The sequence below is a fragment of the Limulus polyphemus genome, unplaced genomic scaffold, assembly GCF_000517525.1.
Source record: "Limulus polyphemus unplaced genomic scaffold, Limulus_polyphemus-2.1.2 Scaffold2517, whole genome shotgun sequence".
In the NCBI taxonomy this organism is placed as follows: Eukaryota; Metazoa; Arthropoda; class Merostomata; order Xiphosura; family Limulidae; genus Limulus; species Limulus polyphemus.
Genome location: NW_013668127.1, coordinates 109,426 through 133,675, shown reverse-complemented (window position 1 = coordinate 133,675; position 24,250 = coordinate 109,426). Strand labels below are relative to the sequence as shown.

The window sequence follows — 24,250 nt, the reverse complement described above, 5'->3', positions numbered from 1 at the left end:
GTATTAATGTTGTTACATTTTTCAAAATAAATTAGTCAATAACGTTGGGTAACCGAGACCCAATCTAAGATATTTTAAATATATTATAGAATTTATAGAATGGGTTGAATCATAACAGTTTCATCTATCTATATACTTCAGGAGACTATTACCTTGATCATTACGTACATTATTACGATACGTTTACTTTAGCAGTCTATATCATGTACTTTCAAACTCATCAGGAGGAGGTGTGATGCGTACAATTACACTATTTTTTATTTGGTAAGAACTTTGTAGAAGATAAACCAAAACTTAGTATAACTCACTTTTAAATATAAAACATATACATTTTTATCCATCAAAGTGTTGGTTTGACACTTTATGGGAATTACTGTGTGAAGTTTTCTTTTTTTTTTGCTGTGAAAAACATTCTTCATTCAAACATGCATTACTCCTATCACAAAATTATAGTATCCCAGACTGGTTAGAAGTTTTACAAATAAACATATAAGTATGCATTCTGATGATACAAATTATAAGAAGTATTACAAATACGTAAAATAGCAGGATATTTTTTTTGGCGGAGCTTGCTGTTTGAAAAAGAGCACAGTTACACATAACATGTGAAACTTTTTTCACAGACAGCTACAGATAAATCCAATTTATCAACTAAATAACTACACATTCTTCAACATTAAAATTACTACAAAGAAGTAAATACAAGAAAAACAGTTACAAAGTAATACAATGGGCAAAATATAAACTATGTTTCTTTGTTACTCTGAGCAAGACGTAATAGGTGCTGTGGTTTCATACAGAAGCAAGCAAACAACTTTTAAAATCTCCACTTTAAAAACTGTTCGGATACAACATACCTTTTGCATTTATTTTTCTCCCTCACTTAAAAATGATTATTACTTAAAAAATTTAATACTAATGTTATAAAAAAGTTTTACTGAAACAAAATAGGAAAAGAATTATTCTTATCAATAACATTCTAAATATCAACGTGTTTAATTAAAACTATGTATCAATTCCATTTTAAAATGGTTGGTAAGAGAGAAAACAAAAATATTATTTCATCTACATGCAATAATCATCATATAAAAACAAGGAAACTTACACTGCACAGTGAAGCGGAGAAAATGTATTCCCAAACAACCTAGAGCTCTTGCCATGCTGAAGAAGAAGTTCTACACAGCTTTCATGGCCTACCAAAGATTATATATTCAGGAGGAACAAATACACAAAACACAAGTATATATCATAAGAACATTAACTAAACAGAAACTTAAAACTACTGCTCAATACTCAGTAAAGAACAATAATAACCTATTAATACAGTTCAGGTTTCAAAATGTGAAAGTTTTTTTTTTACTCTCTGATCAATAAAACTGATATTCATCACATTCCAATTATTGGAAGTTCTTAATTCTTATATCAAAAAGTGTCCATTAGGCATATCTTACACACACTTGCTTTTTCATCATTTCAAAAACAAAATTTTAAGCTTTTACAAGTCCCTGAAATCAACAGTGTATTAAAATACTCAACAATCAACATTGTATAATATACAGTTAAAATTTTATTTAAAAAACCTATCAACAGTCGTAAAAAAGGCACTACATGTTTCGATGTCGTCATTACTGTCATCGAAAACATGAAGAGTGCCTTTTTTATGACCATTGTTTGGTTTTTAATATATATTAAATTGTTATACAAGTTTACTTGAATTTTATCCAACAGTGTAGGATATTTTAATTTGAATAAGACACTCTCCTTTTCTCTATAATGTTTATTCAAGTTACTTAATCTCTGTGGGCTCAAATATGTTTGTCATCTTTCACACAATGTTTTTGTACGTAAAGGACAAAAAGTGTTATACGTTAAAATTCTAAAGTGAGATTTAATGATTTTTTTACTTTCAATTAACATGACTTGAACCGTAAACAACTGATTACAATTTTTCAACTGCAAACAATATTTAGCTCAAGAATACAATGCATAATATAAAAAACATTATTGTACAGAGGTTAATTAATTCTAACCCTGCAGTCTATCTTCCATTGAAATATGTTTTGTTGTAATCTTGTCATTTTAAAAGCACATCCTTCTTCCCACTAGATTTTACATAAGCCATACGGTGTATGGGGACAATTATTTCCTGGTGCTCATTTCAAGATCCCAATCACACAGAAATCCTTAACTATTGCTTCGAGTAACTTAACCAATATGAATTGTTGTGGAATAGCATGGCTGCCATTATATTCTCCAGCTGCTTGAAGTATGTGATAGTTGAAAAAAATATATCATAGAAGCATCTTGAGTACATTGCTTTTCGAAATGTGGATCTTTCTTGATTATGTTGTGTACTGTTGCCTGGGGCATATGAATGACTTTTTGCCACTGATATTTGTGTTTGTGGATTCTTACTTGTTTTAAGGTGTTGCATTTTGCTTACCACAGCTGGGGTATGACTTGTTGTAGGTCGTATTCTGAATGGATCCTGGTGCCCCAAGCTAACCCATACTCACTTGTTTGACAACGTTGTTAAGTATAAGAGATATCCCTGTCCTGAAAATTGTAAATCCCTGATCCAAATACACCTTTATGAACTGAATGTATGAATATTTTGAGATGAAAAAGACTGTTACATACCCTTCCCAAAAGTGTTTAATTTTTGGTGGCATAATACTACTTGTGATATGCCAAAAAAATCCCAAAATATAGTTCTGATGCATGCCATTCCACTGATTTCATATCAGCTGTGGTTGTCGCATGACTTTCTAATTTGTATATCTAAAATTGTTTAAATATATTGTACTTAAACCTTTGTAAACTAATACTGATCTTCATGTCAAAACTGACCATTTTTTTTAATTTGATGAAATATGTAAAATTTCTAAAATTTCAAATTTGTGACTTTTGCACTCAAATCTACCAGGTAAAGGGAAGGTCAGTTACACTATTTGCAAACAATGATTAAACCCATCTAGTAGTGAAAACTGTCCCAACAATCATAATTTTACCTGCTTCTTAACAATGATTAAACCCATCTAGTAGTGAAAACTGTCCCAACAATCATAATTTTACCTGCTTCTTAACAATGATTAAACCCATCTAGTAGTGAAAACTGTCCCAACAATCATAATTTTACCTGCTACTTAACAATGATTAAACCCATCTAGTAGTGAAAACTGTCCCAACAATCATACTTTTACCTGCTACTTAACAATGATTAAATTCACTACTAGATGGGCTGTCCCAACAATCATAATCTTATCTGCTTCTTAACAATGATTAAACCCACCTAGTAGTGAAAACTGTCCCAACAATCATACTTTTACCTGCTTCTTAACAATGATCCTGAAGCAATGCTTCCATGAAAAACAGGTTTCAACAGAAAATAGTCATGTCATGCAGCTTTCTGCAGATTGGCTAATGTCTTAGGTCAACAACTTTCAAGCTTATACTTAAGCAAGTAAAAATTCATTGGAGCTGTATCTGTGAAACTTGATAGGGAGGTTATCAAATTGAATTTCTGAGATTCCAGCTTTTTGCCCACTTTCCTTGTTAATGAACTGAGCCTAGAAGCTTATCAACTTTTCACTTTGAGCATCTGTCAACTACAAACTCTTATTAACTTGTGTCAGTTATGTCCAGTTTCCTCACAATGGTTTTTGGCCAAAGGTATTTTTCATAAACGTATCGTTTATTTAGCATAAAAAAGGTACTGTTCTTGAGGAGTTAGTTTCAAGCATGCTAATGGTCTAAACTCTTTCTCTTTAAAGTCTTTCCACTTCCACTGAGATCAATAAAGACTTCCTCTTCGAAACTTTGTCTTTACACTGTTATCTTAATGTATTTCTCTTCAGAAAGTATGTCACACACCATATCGGCTACCAATCACATCCAATCATCATAGTTTGCTTTTCTACGTGGTACAGATACTTGTTTATCTCATGGCCACAATTTAAGATTATATTATTGCAATCTTAGATATTCCCGCAAAGACAGTCAAGGGCTACCTGCACTTGCCATCCCTAATTTTGAATTGACAGACTTGAGGAAAGGCAATGAGTTAACGGCACCAACTGCCAACATCTGAGCAAATACTATCTAACCCATAAAAGATTTTATTGTCACCCTTATAATGAACCCACTGCCCCAAAATGCAGTGTGCGAATGATGGACCCACAGATTAACCACTGGACTATCACATTTGCAGATAAAACGTATCTAATCTACTTATGTTTCCATAAATGTAAATGACTTTATATATTCTAATCATTATACAAGTTTAATAAACATTATTCCCCCCTGTCTTTTAGATCCAACGCTTTTCAACTCTAATGTTACCGAGCAAATTGGAATAGTTTAATTTTCCATAAGGTAACATCTAAAATATCATGGTTATTGTCTCATCCTTTTTTTTAAATGCATGAAAATCAATTAAATATAAATAAATAATACATGGAGGGGAAAGTATGAGTTAAGAAGACAAAACAGAAACTGAACTTTCGTTGTTAACTTGATAATGTCTGTAGATACATATCTAAATCCTAATTCAGTATACAACAAATAAAGTATATATAATCATATGGCAGTGTACGTCACCGAAGAAAGTGGCAAAAACACACTTTCAGTAGAGAGAGTTGCCACCAGTCATTGTAAATGTTGAGTGATTTACCCGGTTCAGTGAAGTAAGGACAGAAAACATGTCAGCAACTTACCCCCGTAACACGCCCAGTGAAAAGGGGTGTTGTAAATGTTGAGTGATTTACCTGGTTCAGTGAAATAAGGACAGAAAACATGTCAGCAACTTACCCCCGTAACACGCCCAGTGAAGAGGGGTGTTGTAAATGTTGAGTGATTTACCTGGTTCAGTGAACTAAGGACAGAAAACATGTCAGCAACTTACCCCCGTAACATGCCCAGTGAAGAGGGGTGAAGCTCATTTTGTCCAACAGCCCATTAGTCGGGTGAGATTGCAGGAGAGCTCCAAGAACTCCCACATTACCACATGCAGCCGCAAGATGAAAAGGTGTTTTCCCAAGAATATCTCTGTGCCCACCAAAAGCACCATGCTGAATTAATGCATTTACACATTCTTCATGTCCAGTAACTGCCTACATAGAAAATAATTTTTATATATTAAGTGACAGCTCCCTTAGAGTATTTTCATAAACACCAAACATCTTGATTAAAAGACGAGACACTTTTATAAACACCAAACAATCCTGATTCAAAGATGAGACATTTTTATAAACACCAAACAATCTTGATTCAAGGACGAGACACTTTTATAAACACCAAACAATCCTGATTAAAAGATAAGACGAATCAGATTGTTTGGTGTTTATAAAAATAAAAATGATATTTTTATAAACACCAAACAATCTGATTCAAAAGTGAGACATTTTTATAAACACCAAACAATCATGGTTCAAAAGTGAGACATTTTCATAAACACCAAACAATCATGATTCAAAAATGAGACATTTTCATAAACACCAAACAATCGTGGTTCAAAAGTCAGACATTTTCTGAACCACTTATGATCATTTCTCTTTCATAACACTTGATATATAGAGTAATTCGTGGCCCCTTGTACACTGTAGGGGATTTTAGAAACAAACATGTTCTACAAGTAAAATTTGCTAAGGATTAATGATGAAAATATCATATATTAAAATGAATGCTTTCCTAAAATTTACACTTTACTCTGAATTTTTTTATTGGATAAATATTACTGGAATACAACTATACGTGTAAAAGGTTACATAAAATGGTCATGTAATGTTAAGCAAACAAAGGTGATACCTGTTCAGTTTAAAATGGAAATATTACTACATTTTACCTATTACTGTATAAAACATTTCAAACTACAATATACCATATTGGTTAAATCTCTATTCTTCTCAAATCAACCCAGGTAAGAAACATACCTGTAATAAAATAAACATATACTTAACATTATTATAAACTGCTCTTACTTTGATAATATATGAATTACACACGATAGAAAAATACACAAAAATATCTGTACTACATAACAGCAAGAGAAAGTTACGCTATCCGTACGCAAGAAAGTCTTACGAGAAAAACAGAATTATCCTATTTCCCAGTTTAAAAAACGAAACACTAATCTTAACACTGTACTGTACTTGAAAGTCACAGTAAAACACTTACCCCTCGAAATAATGCAGTTCGTCTGTTTGTGTCTACAGCAGAGACTGATGCCCCATGTCTAAGGAGTAACATTACACACTCTGTATGCCCATGTAGAGCAGCCTGCATCAGTGGAGTTCTACCAAACAGATTTCCAATTTAAATGTTGCATAACCAAGAATTTTACTACAAAATATACCTGTGTTTTTGGTTCTGCACAGTTTGTGATAAGTTATCAATCATTGTACATTAGTTTTCATAAAACTAAGATTTTCCATCTTTAAGGTAGTTTAACTGATTACAATCAAACATATTTTAAACTAATAGCTTGTTTTTAATAGAAGCCTTATAGAGAAAAGGTGTTTATAAAATATTCAGAATAGATAATAAATAATAGTGATTGTATTTTGTTCTTACAGGTGAGTTGATTGGCTTGATGAATATAGTCCTGGATCAGTTCACCAGGCTCAGGTTAGTTTTTCTAATAAATAATAGTGATTGTATTTTATTCTTACAGGTGAGTTGATTGGCTTGATGAATATAGTCCTGGATCATTTCACCAGACTCAGGTTACTTTTTCTTCTCGTATTCCTAATGCAATATCCTTAGGTGATGCAGCTACCATGTCTCTTGACCTTACCCTTTACTCTTCACATGCTGGGTTGGACTTGCATGTAACTATGCAGAGTTTTCACACGGTAGAGAAACCAAAGATAATACTAGTCAAGAACCTACTTCCAAAATCAGTGAAGACAAAACAGCAACATCTTTCAAGATTAATGTGGATGATGAGCAGAAATGTGGCGTAGATCAACCAATATCCCATTTTTCACTCTCCTACACTTACTTTATGTATGTTTTCCGAACACAACAATGGCAGCCTTAACCTGTGGAATTTTGTTTTGTTCAGGTGAACTCTGCAATTCACATCTTGCTTAATCTTTTATGATAGCTACATCAATCTATGCATGCATGCACAGACAAAATGTATCAATCTTGGAACCTCATCACATCATGACAGTCCACGTATCACCACATCCTGTCATACTCTATTAGATTACTGTGCATTTTGACATTATTTTTACAGAATAGTCTCTATTGCAGAAGGCCCTATTTGTTGAGGCTGCCATGTCCAAAGCACACTATCCTCCCTTCCTGCTTTCCATAACCCATCTAACATACGAGGATAGATGGTTTCCTAGAACTCATTTCAAGATGCAGGTTGTATAGAAATCAATAAGCACTGTTTCCAATGACTTAACTTGTATGAATTCACACGGAATAAGATGAATAACGATTTTATTCTCCAGCTGCTTGAGGTATATGAGGATTGAATGCTTATTTTGTGGAAACAGCTGGTTAATTTTCCATACTGTTGCCTAGGACACGTGGACAGCTTTTGCCAGTAAGTTGTGAATAGTAAATTCTCGTCTGTTACAAGATACCACACTTTCCTATCATGATTTGAATACAGCTTGTTGCAGGTGTCTTTTCTGGATATTCTTGGTTCCCTAAGTTAATCCATGTTACTTTTATTTTCTAATATCATCAAGTACAAGGGATATCCCCATCTTGGAAATACTAAATCCTTCACCTGAACATATCTTTATGATCTTAGTGCATGAATATTTCCCATTGGAAAAAGCTATGGCAGGGGCTGACATGTTGGAATTGATATTGATGCTCTGAAGATGCTTGTTGAGTCTAACCCAAAGCAACACCCTCATGAAATGTCCCTGAAATTGTATTTCTCTCATGAAACAATACATAAACATCTAAGGAATATGGGAAAACTCCATAAAGAAGTTGTTCGGGTGCCTCATGAACTCTCCAATGATCATCGTTTCCAACGTGTGAATGTTGCTTCGTCTCTTCAGGCGCGTAAACCATTTTTTGGACATAATTGCCACCGGTGGTGAAAAATGGATTCTCTATGCGAATATTAAACACCAAAAACAATGGCTCAGTCCTAGACAAAAACCACTTCCGACCCCAAAACCTGGACTCCATCTGCAGAAAGTGATATTTTGCATTTGGTGGGACATCAAACGAGTAATTCATTTCAAACTCCTCAATCCACAGCGAACTGTCAATGTAGAGATTTATAGTTAGCAAATGGAACGTTTAAATTAAGCCCATTATCAGAAATGCCCTTCACTTGTCAATCGGAAAGGTGTTCTTCTCCACAACAATGCATGTTCACATGTGGCACGGTTGACGCAACACAAGATTATGGAGTTGGGTTGGGAAGTTCTCCCCCCATCCATATTCTCCAGATATGGCACCATCAGATTACCATTTTTTTCATTCGCTGGGAAAATGTATGCAAATGTGGAAGGTGTTAAAGGGGCCATCGACATGTTTTTTGCTTCAAAGCCAAGTGATTTCATTAATCAGGGCATTAACAACCTGATTGTAAGACGGAAAAGCATCATCGATAAGAATGGAGACTATTTCATTTACTAAATGTTTTGTTTGATATTAATTTCTTGACAACCTAATATAAATCATAACTAGTGTTACTGTTACCTTGATCAGGCTAAGCATTGTCATTTTCGCCAGCAATATTCATGATAAAGGTAAACTTGTTTCTAATAAACATAATTTGTTTTCAATAAATAATAAGTTCATTTATTTTTTTGTGTTGTGTGAATATGACAGACATAACAGTAACATTCAAAATGTAAGGATCTGAGTTACTGGATAATTTTCTATTGTACACTATATTTGCTAAACATAACTATGCTTACCCAATAAGCTGTTGTAGAAGAAAATTTCTGTGGCTTTTAGACTGATATAATGTAACACAAAAACATTTCCAGGAATGAAAAGAATATCAACATAAGCTATACAAAATTCCCGAGATTTCTTATTTGTTCCCAAGTGTTATAAACTTAAAATCAGAATCCTTCATTCACCCTTGTGGGAGCTCTAGATTGTCATTTTGTCACAAGAGGCTACTAATGCTATTATTGATATAAAATAAAATGTTAAAGCTAATAACATTATTACTGCTAATATAAGACACTGTTTCCAATAATAGTTGATGAAGGTGTCATTGATCTAAGTTTTTTGGGAAAAATATTTATTCTATCACCTATACGATATTTTCAGACCCACCCACTGCATCCTGGGTCATAATATCTAAAAGGTTAGTTAGCTACAAACCTTGCATATCTATCCACAGCATCAACAACTTCATGGGCATTGTTATGTTCAAGAAGAAGTCGTAGGCACTCTTTTTGTCCTTGAGATGCTAAAAAATAATAACAAATAAACCACCAGGTGTTCACAGTATATATAGATGTTAGAAAATACATCCATTAAAGCAATTTATTGATCATATTATTTCACTTTTCCTATATCAGATTTCAATTACCGCTCATCCTTAGTTAACAAGTTCAAATTCTATTTCTATTTCTTTTAGTTTTCAATACTAGTAATATAATTTCTAAAATTTTTTTTATAAAAGTAATAATCTATAACCTTTTAAGCTAATATTATATTCCTAGCATGAATTCTTTGTTATGATTAGCCAAGAGCAAATCATGTGGTACGAAATATTTGCACTGTTGCCTTGAAAAGCTGTTCAACAACTCACATGAATGTTGTCAAGGACATTGCCATGCATGCAAGTCATTGTAGCAGAACTTTCCACTGACAGTTTTTTTGCGGCACAATGATAACAGGCAAATTCATTTAGGTTTAATTACAAAAAATTTGCTCAAATCTGTAGAATAATAGTGGATATATATCATCTGGCATAAGATTGCAGTTAGCCACAGATGACGACGACAAAAAAAAATAAAAAATAAAAAAAAATAATAATAATAGGAACTTTGAGGAGTACTGCACAAAATGGAGTGTAACTGTGGATGACAACGTAAGAAACCTCAGAATTTTAGGCAAATTTTATACGGAAGTTTGGTAGGTGCATAATTAAAACATTTATTGTAATTTGAATAAACAAGTGAAAGTACAATCCTTTTTGCATTCTCATATTCAGTGATAAATATATTGAATTAGTTAATTAAGTTAACTATTTCTGATACAAATATTATCATGATCTATAAAATCAGCATGTGCCCTTCATAACCATATTATCAGTACCAACATGTACAAAGGAATAGGCCTATCAGTTGCAATTGCACATGAGACAGTGAAACATCAATAATAATAATGATAAATTGTACTGATTTATATACTGGTTCTTAAAATGAGATTAAAATCTGTAATGAAATATTAAACTACAAATTTACATCTAAGCTTACAGATGTAGACTAAATATACTATACAACAGCATTAATTAATCGGATTTTATAAAACTGAAAACAGAGAAAGGGTGGGGTAGAATAAAACAATTATTGACTGGTGTTTTCTTTGCTGGCAACAAACCATTTATTGCCTGTAGAAGTGAAATTGGCCTCATAACCAGTCAATAACTGTTTACTGTTACACTCAGGTGCTGTTATAAGGCAGCATGCCACATTGTTATAAAGTGTAAATTTTTTTCATTATTGTTAGAACTGTGTTGCAATTAAGCAGATAGATATTCTAGCAAGACATCACTATTTGATGAAAAGTACGGATGACATAAATTAAAAAAAAAAATAAACTAATTAATTTTGCTTCCAGGTAAGTTTTTAGTAGAAAAGGTTTAGGCAATAATCAGCATGAATGTATAAGAAATCAGTGTGTAACCTGGAAGAATTGTAGTGTTCAGATATCGTCATTGTATATACTTATTGGTCAATACAGAGAAGACTGTTTACTTTCCACTGAAAAAATGATGTAATTAAAGAATAATCTTCATTAAAATCAGGTCTGTTTTAGAACAGCATGCACACTTTTTATTAATACTCAAAATAAGTGGAGTTTCAGCAGCTTCTTTTGGATTTGAACTTTCATATAATGTTTTTCATTTTTAATAAACAAAGTTTTACCATTAAACAAACCCTAACTGATATGATTCAAAAAGAAGCTAAATCATAATTTTTAATAAACAGAATGTAGTAGTAGTAGTCAGATCAAATTTCAGAAATACCTGCTGCATGAACAGGAGTGCGGCCTGTGATTTGATCGTGGACTAGAACACTGGCTCCTGCAGACAATAGTACTCGCACACAATCAAAGTGCCCTTGGAAAGCAGCTAGATCTAATGCTGTACGACCCCTGGTATCCACCACGTCAATCAGTTCCAGGAAGTGATTTGTCAGCAGACTAAGGCAAGTTGGATGCCCATTGTATGCCTAATTAGAAAGAAAAATTTTTTTAATTAACCCAAGTTTAGCCGTGAATGATGATAAATATTTAAAATATTTGCAAGTTAAATAAAAGATTCGTGATGGTAAGTAAGAACGTATTTATGAATAAATCATTTCAAATATTTTGAACCAGCTTTTCAGTATTTAAAATATAATTAAAAAACTAACACTTTTTTACCTTTAACAAAGTAGAATTTAAGGAAAAATATTAATAATCTTATTCAAGACAGACAAAAAAAAAAAAACTTTCAACATATTCATCAGCATAATACATTCCCATGAGCTAAAAATTTTGAAATTATAGCTGACAATGTTATGTATTTCAAATTTTCAAACATCATTCTTATTGTGAAATGAAATCTGCTTTATGGAAAATAAATTTAAAGTTTCTCATTTTAGGTGAAAACACTAGTTTGGTGCTTATCTGAAGAAAAAAAAAATCACCTTAAATTTCAAATTTTCAAACAGGTTCACACGGGTATCGCAAACAAATAATGACAATAAATTTAAGTTACAGCCATAGATGACCACAAATTTACCCAATAGTTTGTAGAACAACTACACATACACCCAACTATTTAAGTGAAATCATAACAATAACAAGTACTAGATCATTGTATCACTTACTGCTAGATGAAGAGGAGTGATGTTGACTGGATCTGACTTGCTGCCTTTTTTTGGAAGTGTACCCGTTTCAAGAAGCTACAAGAACAGCATCAGTGAAAAACTACGTAACAACGTTTAATCCTTAAACAGTATTGTTATTATTCTAACGTAATTTATTACAATGAAATCAAAAAGATCTTAGCAAACTCAAGAAATATACATTTAAGTTTAAAGCTAATAAGTAATTACTAAACGTTATACATCCCAATTTTGTTCCTTAGATCTCAATTGAAAAATACAAGTTAAAGGAGATGGTGATACTATCAGCTGTGGACAAACCTCTGAAGTAAAGTTTATAACACAACAAATACCGAACAGCCACACTATTTGAAACAAATGGATAATCAGACATTACCCTATATTTTAAATAAGGCATAACTGCTCTTACTAAGTGATGTAAATAGCAGCCAAGTTCACTGTTATAGAAAACAAGTTTCAGGTCAACTGGTCATGATATAATAAGCAATTTTAGTGGTACATACGAGTAATAGAAACACTGTGTTCGAAGCAGTTTTGACATCAGCAGAACACTAAGAGAACCACACTGATGGTTAAACATGCCATGACCACAATGAAGACAGACTAACATTTCCAAGGTATGGAGAGCTTTAAGTGGGACAGAAGTCAGTCAAACATAAGTTGTTACAGAAAGGCAACACTTCTGATAGAGTGGTTAGTGTGCTGCTTGACAATATTGCCTCAGAACAACAGACAGGCCTGAAATATTCTACAGTTCATGCAGCAACTAGACGACGATTGAGAATGCAAGCAACCAGAAACTGGCTAGCTACTTCCTGGAGGAAGAGGGCACTGAATGAATGAACTGACTGGCACATTCAACAAACTTGAATTCAACATGTATGACATGCTTTGGTAAAATTCTTGATATTATATAATTTACCACAAGGCAGTAGAACCAGTTTCAATGGAGGCATGATCCATATCATTCCAGCAGCTTAATGATTCCTTCATTTGAAACTTCCCACATGGATAAATAACTTGCATTAAATGTCAAATTGATCAAATGAAGTGATCTGATATACATATCTACACTAATAGAATCCACATCCACAAATGGTTGTTTGTATTACAGACTTTAGATTCTGATAAAGGATCAGAAAGTGTTATTTAATGGATGACCAGTCACCTAACACACAATTTCTATTAACATTATTTGATAAAAGGAACTAGATTCTGTCATAGGTAGTAAATAGAACACCTCAATTATTCCTAAGTTGTTTTGAGCAATATATAACAGAGGGAAAAAACAAAGATACTAATATTTTAAAACCTTGGATTTTCTTTTTATTACAATAAGGAAACAAAACTTTTCCTCAATCTTACAAAAGTGAGCATGGTGTCATTTCAGCAGGAATAGTATACAAACATTTATAAACACAAAAAAAACAGGCTTCCTTTTACCAAAAGAGCTTATTTCAATCTCAAACATACTTACTGTCTGTAAGGCAGCACACTGACCACTAGCAGCAGCATAGTGGACAGCAGTATATCCTCGACTATCTCTGAGACTAGCATTTGCACCCTGACTTAGAAGGCAGGAAACACAGCTGCAGAGAAAACCATCTTGTAATAAAACAAGGGAAATATTTAACATAAAATATCCTTGGCATTAATATTAACACAACATTAAATATTCCACAAACCACACTGAATATAATGGTGTGCAAACTTAATTTATATTCTTTGAATATTATACGACAATTACATTTTGACTCAAATGCCAAATTTTAACAATTGAATTCAGAAGTCCAATCTGTTTCAATAAAATATGATGCAACTAAAATTACTGAATATGGTGAAGAAGGTTAAAAAATCTTTGACCATATTTCAGTAGCAAATGAAAGGAATTTAATATCTACCTACACAATTATCTACTCGTATCCAGTGATTGAAAAATATATACTGTTATTTATATTACCTTTAATTCTGAATTAACAGTACAAATTTACCTTAGTCTAAATTATTAACTTTTTACACATGTATTTAATAATTTCTTTTGGAAAATAATTTATGTAGTATCAACAACATATATATATACAATAAATTATAAAAAAAAGAATATTTACTTCCACTTTCTAGCATGCATTCTTTTTATTTTTCTTGTTAGTGACCATGGGTCATAAGAAGCTGAATTGCAGACAACAGATGCCAAGGATATAAATTCTTATATTAAAACTTAGCTTGATAAAAAAAATTACTTTATCAAAAGTAACATTTAAATAACTTTTCCAAACACGTGGTCAAATTTTATAAAGAACTACTACTGGAAAAATTTAAAACATTTTTGATCTTTGTCTACCTAAAAATCATTATAAAATATACAAAAATGCATCACTGTGGTGCATTAAGTTATACTAAATTAGTCAGTCCCTTGGCAGTATCCATTTATTAATGTTTAGATGTACTTTTTATGCAGTTCTAAATTGTAGTAATTTCGGCACATTCTATTCTACTGCCTGATATACTTTTTGTGTTCTAAAATGCACATTTGAGAGCGACATGAATTATTTTGTGAACAACCAAAATACAACTTTACTAAACCATGCATCAGTGTATAAAATGCTTTAAGGATCAGTTAAGTGCCAAATCTCTTGTTTTTTATGTATACTTTTTACCTGTTTTTATATATATTTGTTAACAAAACTACCTAAAATGTAAGTTAAAATCTTATATTAGATAAAAACTTAAAAGAAAAAAATTATTGTTGTCACTCAATATCCTAGCTCAAGGAAACCAAGCACAGAAATTAATGTGACTGTGCCTTAATCATTGGATTATATTAAAGCTGAAATTTGGGTTTTCCAGTACTGTGAGTGTCTAGACCACACTGTACAGCAATAAAACTAAAAGAAAGCAGATGTAAAAAAGATAGAAGATGAGGTGATTAGGATATATATTTGTAATTGGCTGTTTTCAATTACCACTTTTTTCACTCAAAATAATTTGTTGTCATTCTAGAAAGATAAAAAAAAGATATTTTTATTTGATTTTTTATTTTGAAATTTTTAATTTCACTATTCCTGGAAAATTTCATTAGAACTAATGAAAAATAACATAGTTTTAGTAAAAAACTGTTTTGATATTTATTTAGGAGTTTCTATTAAAATTTAAAACTAAGATAAAAAGAATTATTACTTTAAGCATGAAAATCACCTTTTACTCAGACTGATCAAGGTTCATAAATCTTTCGTAAAGATACGTTTTGAAAACAATCTGATGTTATTTGTACAAGAGACTTGTAATGTTTTATAAAAGCTTGCCAAATTTCTTGAAGATACAATAGTAAATTCAATTATAGTATATAGAGTTTCATGGTGGTTACAAGGTTGGTCAAATTAACCGAGTCTGTATGCAGAGGGTTAACAATTTGTCACATTTTTTGTAACATACCAATAAATGATTGGAAGAATTTATTCTTAACATAAATGTAAAACTAATTTCATGCCTTAGGAATTATTTGACGGTCACAATTTCCAGCAATATTAATTTATACGTACTGAGAAATGTATTTTTCTTCAATTAGTTAAGCTCTAATACCTATCTTACCGGCCTTCTGCATCAGCAGAAGCAGCATAATGTAATGGTGTGCATCTTTCCACATCTTGTTGGTTGACTGCAGTGTTGGCCTCAAGCAGAAACACAAGACATGAGTAATGAGTTTGACTTGCTGCATAGTGAATAGGAAGCCTACAAGCAAAAGGGTCTACAATTTGCAAACCTAATCTTGTGTTTCTATAAACGTAAATAACATCACAACCTATATCTCCAGATATAAACGGTTCCTGACAAAGCTGTAATAGCAAAATATTGAGCTAATAAAATTACATTCTGAAGACGTAGGTCGTGATTTTATTTACGTTTATAGAAATGTCTCATAATAAACTCCAGTTTGCATTAAACAAAGTTAAGAATAATAAATGTGTGTTTGATTAAAGATTATGCTCCAATACATTGTTAGCTTATATCAGAATTTAATGGGAACATTACAATTTTTAGCTCAACAATGCATTACTAAAATATTCTGGATTGAGGTAGCCTGGATCAAACCATCACAAATAAAAATATATACAGCATATAGCTTCTTTATGACAAAGAAACAAATAGGCAGCATTTCACTCAGTTCACATGTCATACTTAACTGTAATTTGTTACAAGAAAATGTATACTTTTACATCTTTGTCAATACAGGAGTTTAACCAACAACTAGGTCAGTTTGTTGCTTTAAGCAACACATTTTTTTAAAAGGATGTATAGAAGAGTTAGATGTTTTATAACACAAGGATTAATTAAAAACAACTTATCAACAATTTTAAATTTTCTCGTAACAGAATCTTTGCATCTTTTTACAGCTTAAGATATTAAAAACACCTTAGAGTTGTTTATTCAATTGATTGTTCTTATTAAAAGTGTATGTAGTACATGCCGATTATTAAAACAGGAAAACATCTAACTCCTAAGGTAATCTACAGTAAACTAAACATTACCTTCTCCAGATAAACATATTCATAATTCATTTTATAATGAGCCAGAGGGTATGTTCTTCAGCTATTAAAACAATATATTAGAAACTGATTTAAAGTAAGATTGTCCTGGTAAACAATACATTTTTAACTTGCTCTAGAACAGTGGTTATTAAACCTTGGGTCGCAGCCCAAAACTAGGTCACCAAGGGTCTCCAGTGACTGTGCATACCTTCCTTCATAGTCCAACAGTGGCTGTGTCAAGGGGTGTCTATCTGAAGGCATGGGTCACCGAGCGAGCCCTGTGACCAGAATTTGGGTTGCTGCCAAAAAAGTTTAAGAACCATTGCTCTAGAATAAACTATGAAGGAATGTCCTGGATCACATTTATAACACAGTTGATAAAATAAAGTAGGTTTCATAATATTTGTATGCATAACATATACTGAAGAAAATTGGTTACAAAACTTTTACTTCATTAAAAGAAAAATTTTATTCTTACGTACATCACCAAATAGAGTAAAATTAACATCTAGTTAAGAAATATTTATGTTCACATTACCGATTAAATCTATCACAGATAGTATACTCTGCACCATGATGTATAAAAAGATCCAAGCATTCAAAGCTCCTGAAATGAATAAAAAAAGTTAGTAATAATTTTGTTTAGAACATATTCTACACATTAATCTCCTATAAAGTAATCCTCAAGTTATTTAATATTTTTTTAAAACACAGATATAGCAATTACAACTTAACTGATCAAGCAAATTGGAATTACCATCTCCAGGAAATATATTTTAATTAAAAATCAAGAAAAAGAATTTTAACTCAAACTCCAAAACAAAGATATTGCTTTACTTAAGCTATGCTTGAAGTTTCTGACATTTTATATAATACAAACCTGAACAAATGACAAAAAATACACCAGATAATATAACCTGATTTGCTAGGATTAGGGTATTGCTTTCCATTACTCCTTATAGCTGTTCTTTTCTCTCATTTATTCAAATAGCCCATCCTATTATTTACATATATATATATACCATAATGATAACTTAAATATTTTAAAGACACACCTTTGTATAAATGCACAAATTATACACATCATAAATATTGAACATAATTACTTGATATTTCAACATTCCAAGCATTTTGTAAAATTCCCTCACTTTTCCCTGATCATTACATAAAATCTAATTTCTCTGACCACGATATATAATTCTCTGACCTTTTCTAACTCTAATTTCTCTGACCACGATATATAATTCTCCGACTTTTTCTAACTCTGAGAATTCTGTTCATGATTTATTTCTAATTTCTCTGATCACGATATATAATTCTCCAACTTTTTCTAACTCTAATTTCTCTGACCACAATATATAATTCTCCGACTTTTTCCAACTCTGAGAATTCTGTTCATGATTTATTTCTAATTTCTCTGACCACAATATATAATTCTCCGACTTTTTCTAACCCTGAGAATTCTGTTCATGATTTATTTTGCAGAATTATTCCAAATTAAATAGAAGAAATAGTCAAATTAATAAAAAAAAATTCCGAGACAATACCCTCCAAATGCTGCTAAATGTACAACGTTTCTTCCATTGTCATCTTTAGCTGCAAAATCTACCCCTGCAAAGAAACAACAAATCTGTATGAATAAATACATATCATAATTTTGTTAACATAAGAGTTTCACCCTGATAATGCTTGTTGCATATTTCTAAAGAATACAAATTTCACTGATGTATCAATTTAAAAAGACACTTTAAAATATTAAATTGTTTTGAAACTACACATATAATCTCTCATGCAAACTGCTTATTAAAAGAAACAAATTACAGTATTTTTTTTCCTGTAAAATTTGTCATTTCCCTATATTTTATAAAATTCAATGACAGCAAATAACAATCTGATGAACTGACATTTGAACTACCAATCAAATAACAATCTGATGAATTGACATATGAACTACCAATCATGTTCTGTGCTTTGGTTATATTTGCTTGTTATTAAGCACAAAGTTACACAATGGGCTATTTGTGCTATGCCCACCAGTGGTATCAAACTCTGTTTTTAACATCACAAGCTGAAACACTGTAGGGGTGGGGAACTTCAGTAAGGAATAGTTTTTTTTTATGTGAAGACAGTATTATATGATATATTTTATAATTTTAATGCAAATAATATTTTAAAAAATTCTGTAAAAGCCTAATATAAAATTATTACCTAACATACTTTTAGTGTGAATAAAAGTCAAGATCACATTTTAAAGCAGCTTTCAGGCAATAAAAATTACTGATAAAAATCAAATTATTGTACACAACACACTACATATTACATAAATGTTTTAAATTTTCTACAAGATCCTTTTTCTAAGATATAAAAAACAGTACAAATTATGACAGTAATTGCATCACATTCTTATAAAATCTTACTGTTACAGTGATGCTTTAATTTAAACAGCATGATAATATTTCACCACAGTAAGACTTGCAAATTCAAGAAAACGAAACAAGGGCCTGATTTATAGCTGAGAATCTTTCTTACTTTTAACGCTTGGAGACGGCTTGAATGGGTAACGAATAAAAACTTTAATATAAGATTAACATAAAAAATGTACAAGGTTTTGTCATCATTACCTGATGACAACAAAACATTGTCGAAACATTGTACATTTGCTGTTATGTTAAACTTATATTAAAGTTTTTCTTCATTATCCATTCAAGCTGTCTCCAACCATTATTAGTCTTAAAGTGGGTTCCTCGTCATTGAACTTTCTTACTTTGCTGCAGCAAAATAATTATCTGAAAAATTAAAAATGATGATACCACATTTATGCTTGGTATAAAAATATTTATTGATGTGTAACACAAAACTGACACCTTATTTTCTTGTTGCTTGACCAAAGTGTAATCTATCTTCTCTCTAAGCCATAAAAAAACAACATAATATAATTTATCATGTAGAAATAAATAACTACAACGTAACAAACTACTTAAGAAAAGTGTATCTTCCAAAAAACATATTAAGGCATTAAATATAGGTTTAAAATTAATTAATCTTATTACTTATAAATAATTTTGTTCTTTATAATCATGATTAAAACAGTTTCAGTAAATGAAGATTTTTTATTGGGACAGAGTAACTCAAGAAGTACAAAATTAATTACTAAATGGTTTAACGGTATATTTTGACACTTACCAGCATCAATGAGTTTACTGCAACAGTTCAAAAAGCCACGTAATGCAGCAAGATGTAAAGGGGTCATGCCTCCATCACCACGCCTACAGAAAAGGTCATGAAGTTTAGATGTTCAAAACATTTGTGAGCAGAATATTAACAAAACTGTCCTTTAAGTTATAACATATTGTATCATATTGCATACATAGGCAGAAAAGACAAAGAACGTATACTAACTTGTTAGCATCAGCTCCGGCAGAGAGGAGAAGGACGACTAGGAGCTCGTGGCCATAACGTGAAGCAATGTGAAGAGGTGTGAATCCAACTTTGTCCATGGAGTCTACAACAGCACCATGGTCCAACAGTGTTTGAGCACGAGTAAACCTTCCATGGATGGCAGACATGTGGAGTGGAGTCCGGCCATCTCGAGTCTACAACAGAAGAAAAAAGAAAGAATAATAATTTGACATGTGCAAGAAGTTTTTTTGTTTATATAGTCTGAAGTCAGCAAAATTAGCTTTTTGCCCTTTTAAAGGTGCAAACTCTGTTCTCCAAAATATATCACACTGTAGTTAAAATGTCAAACTTAGGAAAATATCAGTACTGATCTTCAACTTCAACTGTCAGAAAAACTAAAACTCCACCATTACAGTATACTTTTCTAGACTATAATGAAACAAAAATCTAAATTATACTATGTTTAATACTAAAGAAAATTAACTTTATTCTGGTGAATTTTCTGCATCTCATGAGGTTTTTCATGGTTATGAAAACAACCACCTAAAATTCAGAAAATGCTAAATAGTGAGAGCTTTTTTTGTGTTATGGTGTGTAAGTCAAACCAATTTTGTATTATACTCTTACAATTTTGTCACAACATTCGTTTTGGTACGTTTTATAATTATTACATGATACATCTTTCAGCATATTACAATTTCTAATCAAACATTTACCAAACCTTATTTTAATTTCCAAATATATAAGCTCTTAACTACATATTCTTACACTGTTCACAAATTTATATACCTAAAACTTATTTTACAGCAAATCATTAATAAATTATTTTAGATTTAATCAAGCTGAGACACGAGAATGAAACTCTCCGAGGGTTTTTAAAGAATCCTGAAGAAATGCATACTTTCTAAATGAAGTAAATCATATTTAATATATTATTATGGATTATTTTGCACTGTAGGCTTTGTAGCAAATTTAGGACTATTTTCAACATGAATCTCCTAAACTGGCTGAACTTTGCAAGACATTAATGGGACTATAGCAAGCAGTGAGGGTACCAAATGATGAAATAATATATTATAATCATTATAAGCTAAAATGTATAGATAGCATATTAAATCAGCTATATTTATCACAGTATTTATTCTTAGTTCTGGCCTACGCAGGTTGCATTTTTTGTTCAGAGATTAACATTAAATAATCGTCAAATTTACATTCGCTACACAAAAAACATCTAAATGAGGAATATCTAGTGAAGAATATGTTCATAAAATTGGGTTGTTTAGTAATACATGAACCTAAACACATGAACGGCATTAAAAAAAAAGCAAATAAATAATATCAAATGAACATGTAATTGACCACAGTAAGTCCAATATTTCCTCAAGCTGAGGCAAATTTTGATGGTTTTGCCTAAACAGATGATAATGTTTTTATCACCCACTAAAACTACAGTGACCCGAGAACCTTTCAGGTAGATACATTTACTCCAAGTTGTTTGGATGCAATGCATCTAAATCTCTCTTTTGTCAGAAATAAAAACTTCCCACCAATAATAAATATAAAGAATGGCTGAAAAAAAATCTCTTTGGATTAATTTTTTTTTTAACTGACACTCACATTTCTATGTTTGGTGTATTTAGAAAATGATGAAAAATATATTTAATATGATCAAAAACAACTAATACTACAAAATTTAATTTAATTTAATGGAATACTCTTTTTAACTTACTTATAAAAAACGTTTATTGGATGCCTAAAAGCAACTTTAATGAATCCAGACAGTTAAACTAAGATAAAATGAGTTTTCTAAAAACCACATTTCACAAGTTTTATGAAAGCACTTTTGGTTAAATAAGCTTCATAATTGGCAGGTTGTGCCATCAACCTGATAGCATTGTTTTAAATTCAAACTTAAACAGGTTGTATTCCCTTAATATTTGCTTCAAGCTTTACACATTTTATAACCAGCATGACACTTATCAAGAACATGCAATCAAACCTGAAATGGGTTCACACAGTTCACTTGAGAAATGTCAGCACAGGTTGAATTTCGCTGTCATTCCTCAATAAATAGACATAATTAATATCAAAGTAAACCAATGGATTTGGGTAGTCAAAGTGCACACGCCACAACCGTTTTTTAAAAGAGTTACATTCAAAATTTAATTAAACAATTTTATTATCAGCATATAACAATAAACTTGGCATTAAAACGTAGTTTATAATTCAAAGGTTAATATCATATAAGCTTTAATTTCTTAATTTCAAAAGGAAATGTTTAAATAAATTCTCAATTTGTTTGTATCATGTGACACTTCTTCGCTACCAATTTCCCATTTTTGATTTTCTCACCACCGTTATACGATGCCCTGAATTTAACATAAATTATGTATCTTTTCGTAAATTAATTATCACATCCTGTCATTCAAAAAATGTCAGTAATAATAAGCTATCTGTTTAACCTAGTTTTACATAGATTAAAGCTATCTGTTTAACCTAGCTTTACATAGATTATAGCTATCTGTTTAATCTACTTTACATAGATTATAGCTATCTGTTTAACCTAACTTTACACAGATTAGAGCTATCTGTTTAATCTACTTTACATAGATTATAGCTATCTGTTTAACCTAACTTTACACAGATTAGAGCTATCTGTTTAATCTACTTTACATAGATTATAGCTATCTGTTTAACCTAGCTTTACATAGATTATAGCTATCTGTTTAACCTAACTTTACATATATTAAAGCTATCTGTTTAATCTACTTTACATAGATTATAGCTATCTGTTTAACCTAGCTTTACATAGATTATAGATATCTGTTTAACCTAGCTATACATATATTAAAGCTATCTGTTTAACCTAACTTTATACAGATTAAAGCTATCTGTTTAATCTACTTTACATAGATTATAGCTATCTGTTTAACCTAGCTTTACATAGATTATAGCTATCTGTTTAACCTAGCTTTACATAGATTATAGCTATCTGTTTAACCTAGCTTTACATAGATTATAGCTATCTGTTTAACCTAGCTTTACATAGATTATAGCTATCTGTTTAACCTAGCTATACATATATTAAAGCTATCTGTTTAACCTAGCTTCAGAAAGATTAAAGCTATCTGTTTAACCTAGCTTTAGAAAGATTAAAGCTATCTGTTTAACCTAGCTTTACATAGATTATAGCTATCTGTTTAACCTAGCTTTACATATATTAAAGCTATATGTTTAACATAGCTTTACATATATTAAAGCTATCTGTTTAACCTAGCTTTAGAAAGATTAAAGCTATCTGTTTAAACTAGCTTTACATAGATTAAAGCTATCTGTTTAACCTAGCTTCAGAAAGATTAAAGCTCAAAAAAGTAAACATGTTTAGAGCATATCTTTAATGTGAAACTTATGACTTCTTTTTTCTTTCTTAATATCTATTATCAATTATTTCATTTATTTTAAGCTTCTTTCTAAATATTCGTCCACAACACCCATTTAATAATTGAAAAAAAAAAGGCAATAAAACATACTTGAGCATTGACATTGGCACCTTCTCTGATAAGGACTTCTAAACACCCACCACCATGTGTAGAAGCAGCTGAATAATGTAGTGGAGTCTGAAATGAAAACATTATGTTGTACCCATAATCCTATTTCTAATGTCGCAACAGAATTAACACAATTTATCTAAATTGTACTTTCATTTGTCTTGGAGGTTTTTTTTTTATGCTTTCCTTTAATTGGAAGTAATTAATTACAATATTATCAGTTCTCCTACATGACAAGTTCTCCCACTCTCACTTAAGCATATGCAACTGAAGATAATTTAATTTAACTGTCAATAATATGAACTAAAATTATCCAATAACAGAAGCTGAGGGGGAGGGGGCAAAATACTAACAGATATCAAAAGTGTATTGGTATATAAATTGTTTCTGAATTTTTGTGAAAAGCTATACAAAGTGCTATCTGTGCAGAGCCAAACCCTTATTTGGAACTGATATAATTAAAGAAGTTAGTCAACAGCACTCAATCCACCTCTTGGGCTACTCTTTATCTGACTGAATAGAGGGATTTCTGTGTCACTGTTATAGCAATTATTTGTAGCACTTACAACTGACTTAAAGTGTTTCATTTATCAATTACAGTAAACTTGTAAACTGCCGGCATTACTAGTTTAGATGTGTTAAATTATAGTCTGAGTAATCTGTTACGGTAATCGTTCACTTCTGTATGTGATATATGAGAAATAGCTGGATAATA

The 24,250-nt window shown here is 31.2% G+C and overlaps 1 protein-coding gene across 2 annotated transcripts in view; it reads right to left on the bottom strand.

Moving 5' to 3' along the window:
* LOC106467179 (serine/threonine-protein phosphatase 6 regulatory ankyrin repeat subunit A-like) overlaps nt 1-24,250 on the bottom strand; it is a 59,522-nt gene that overhangs the window by 16,291 nt on the left and 18,981 nt on the right. For both annotated transcript variants that reach the window (XM_022395304.1, XM_022395305.1), the window contains exons 6-18: nt 23,518-23,604; nt 19,988-20,181; nt 19,772-19,854; nt 18,136-18,199; nt 17,127-17,195; nt 15,651-15,791; nt 13,540-13,651; nt 12,045-12,119; nt 11,198-11,402; nt 9,322-9,409; nt 6,175-6,292; nt 4,904-5,111; nt 1,106-1,193 (exon numbers count right to left, since the gene is read on the bottom strand). In XM_022395304.1, coding sequence (XP_022251012.1) covers nt 1,106-1,193; nt 4,904-5,111; nt 6,175-6,292; nt 9,322-9,409; nt 11,198-11,402; nt 12,045-12,119; nt 13,540-13,651; nt 15,651-15,791; nt 17,127-17,195; nt 18,136-18,199; nt 19,772-19,854; nt 19,988-20,181; nt 23,518-23,604 — 1,532 coding nt within the window. The remainder of the gene's footprint in view (nt 1-1,105; nt 1,194-4,903; nt 5,112-6,174; nt 6,293-9,321; nt 9,410-11,197; nt 11,403-12,044; nt 12,120-13,539; nt 13,652-15,650; nt 15,792-17,126; nt 17,196-18,135; nt 18,200-19,771; nt 19,855-19,987; nt 20,182-23,517; nt 23,605-24,250) is intronic.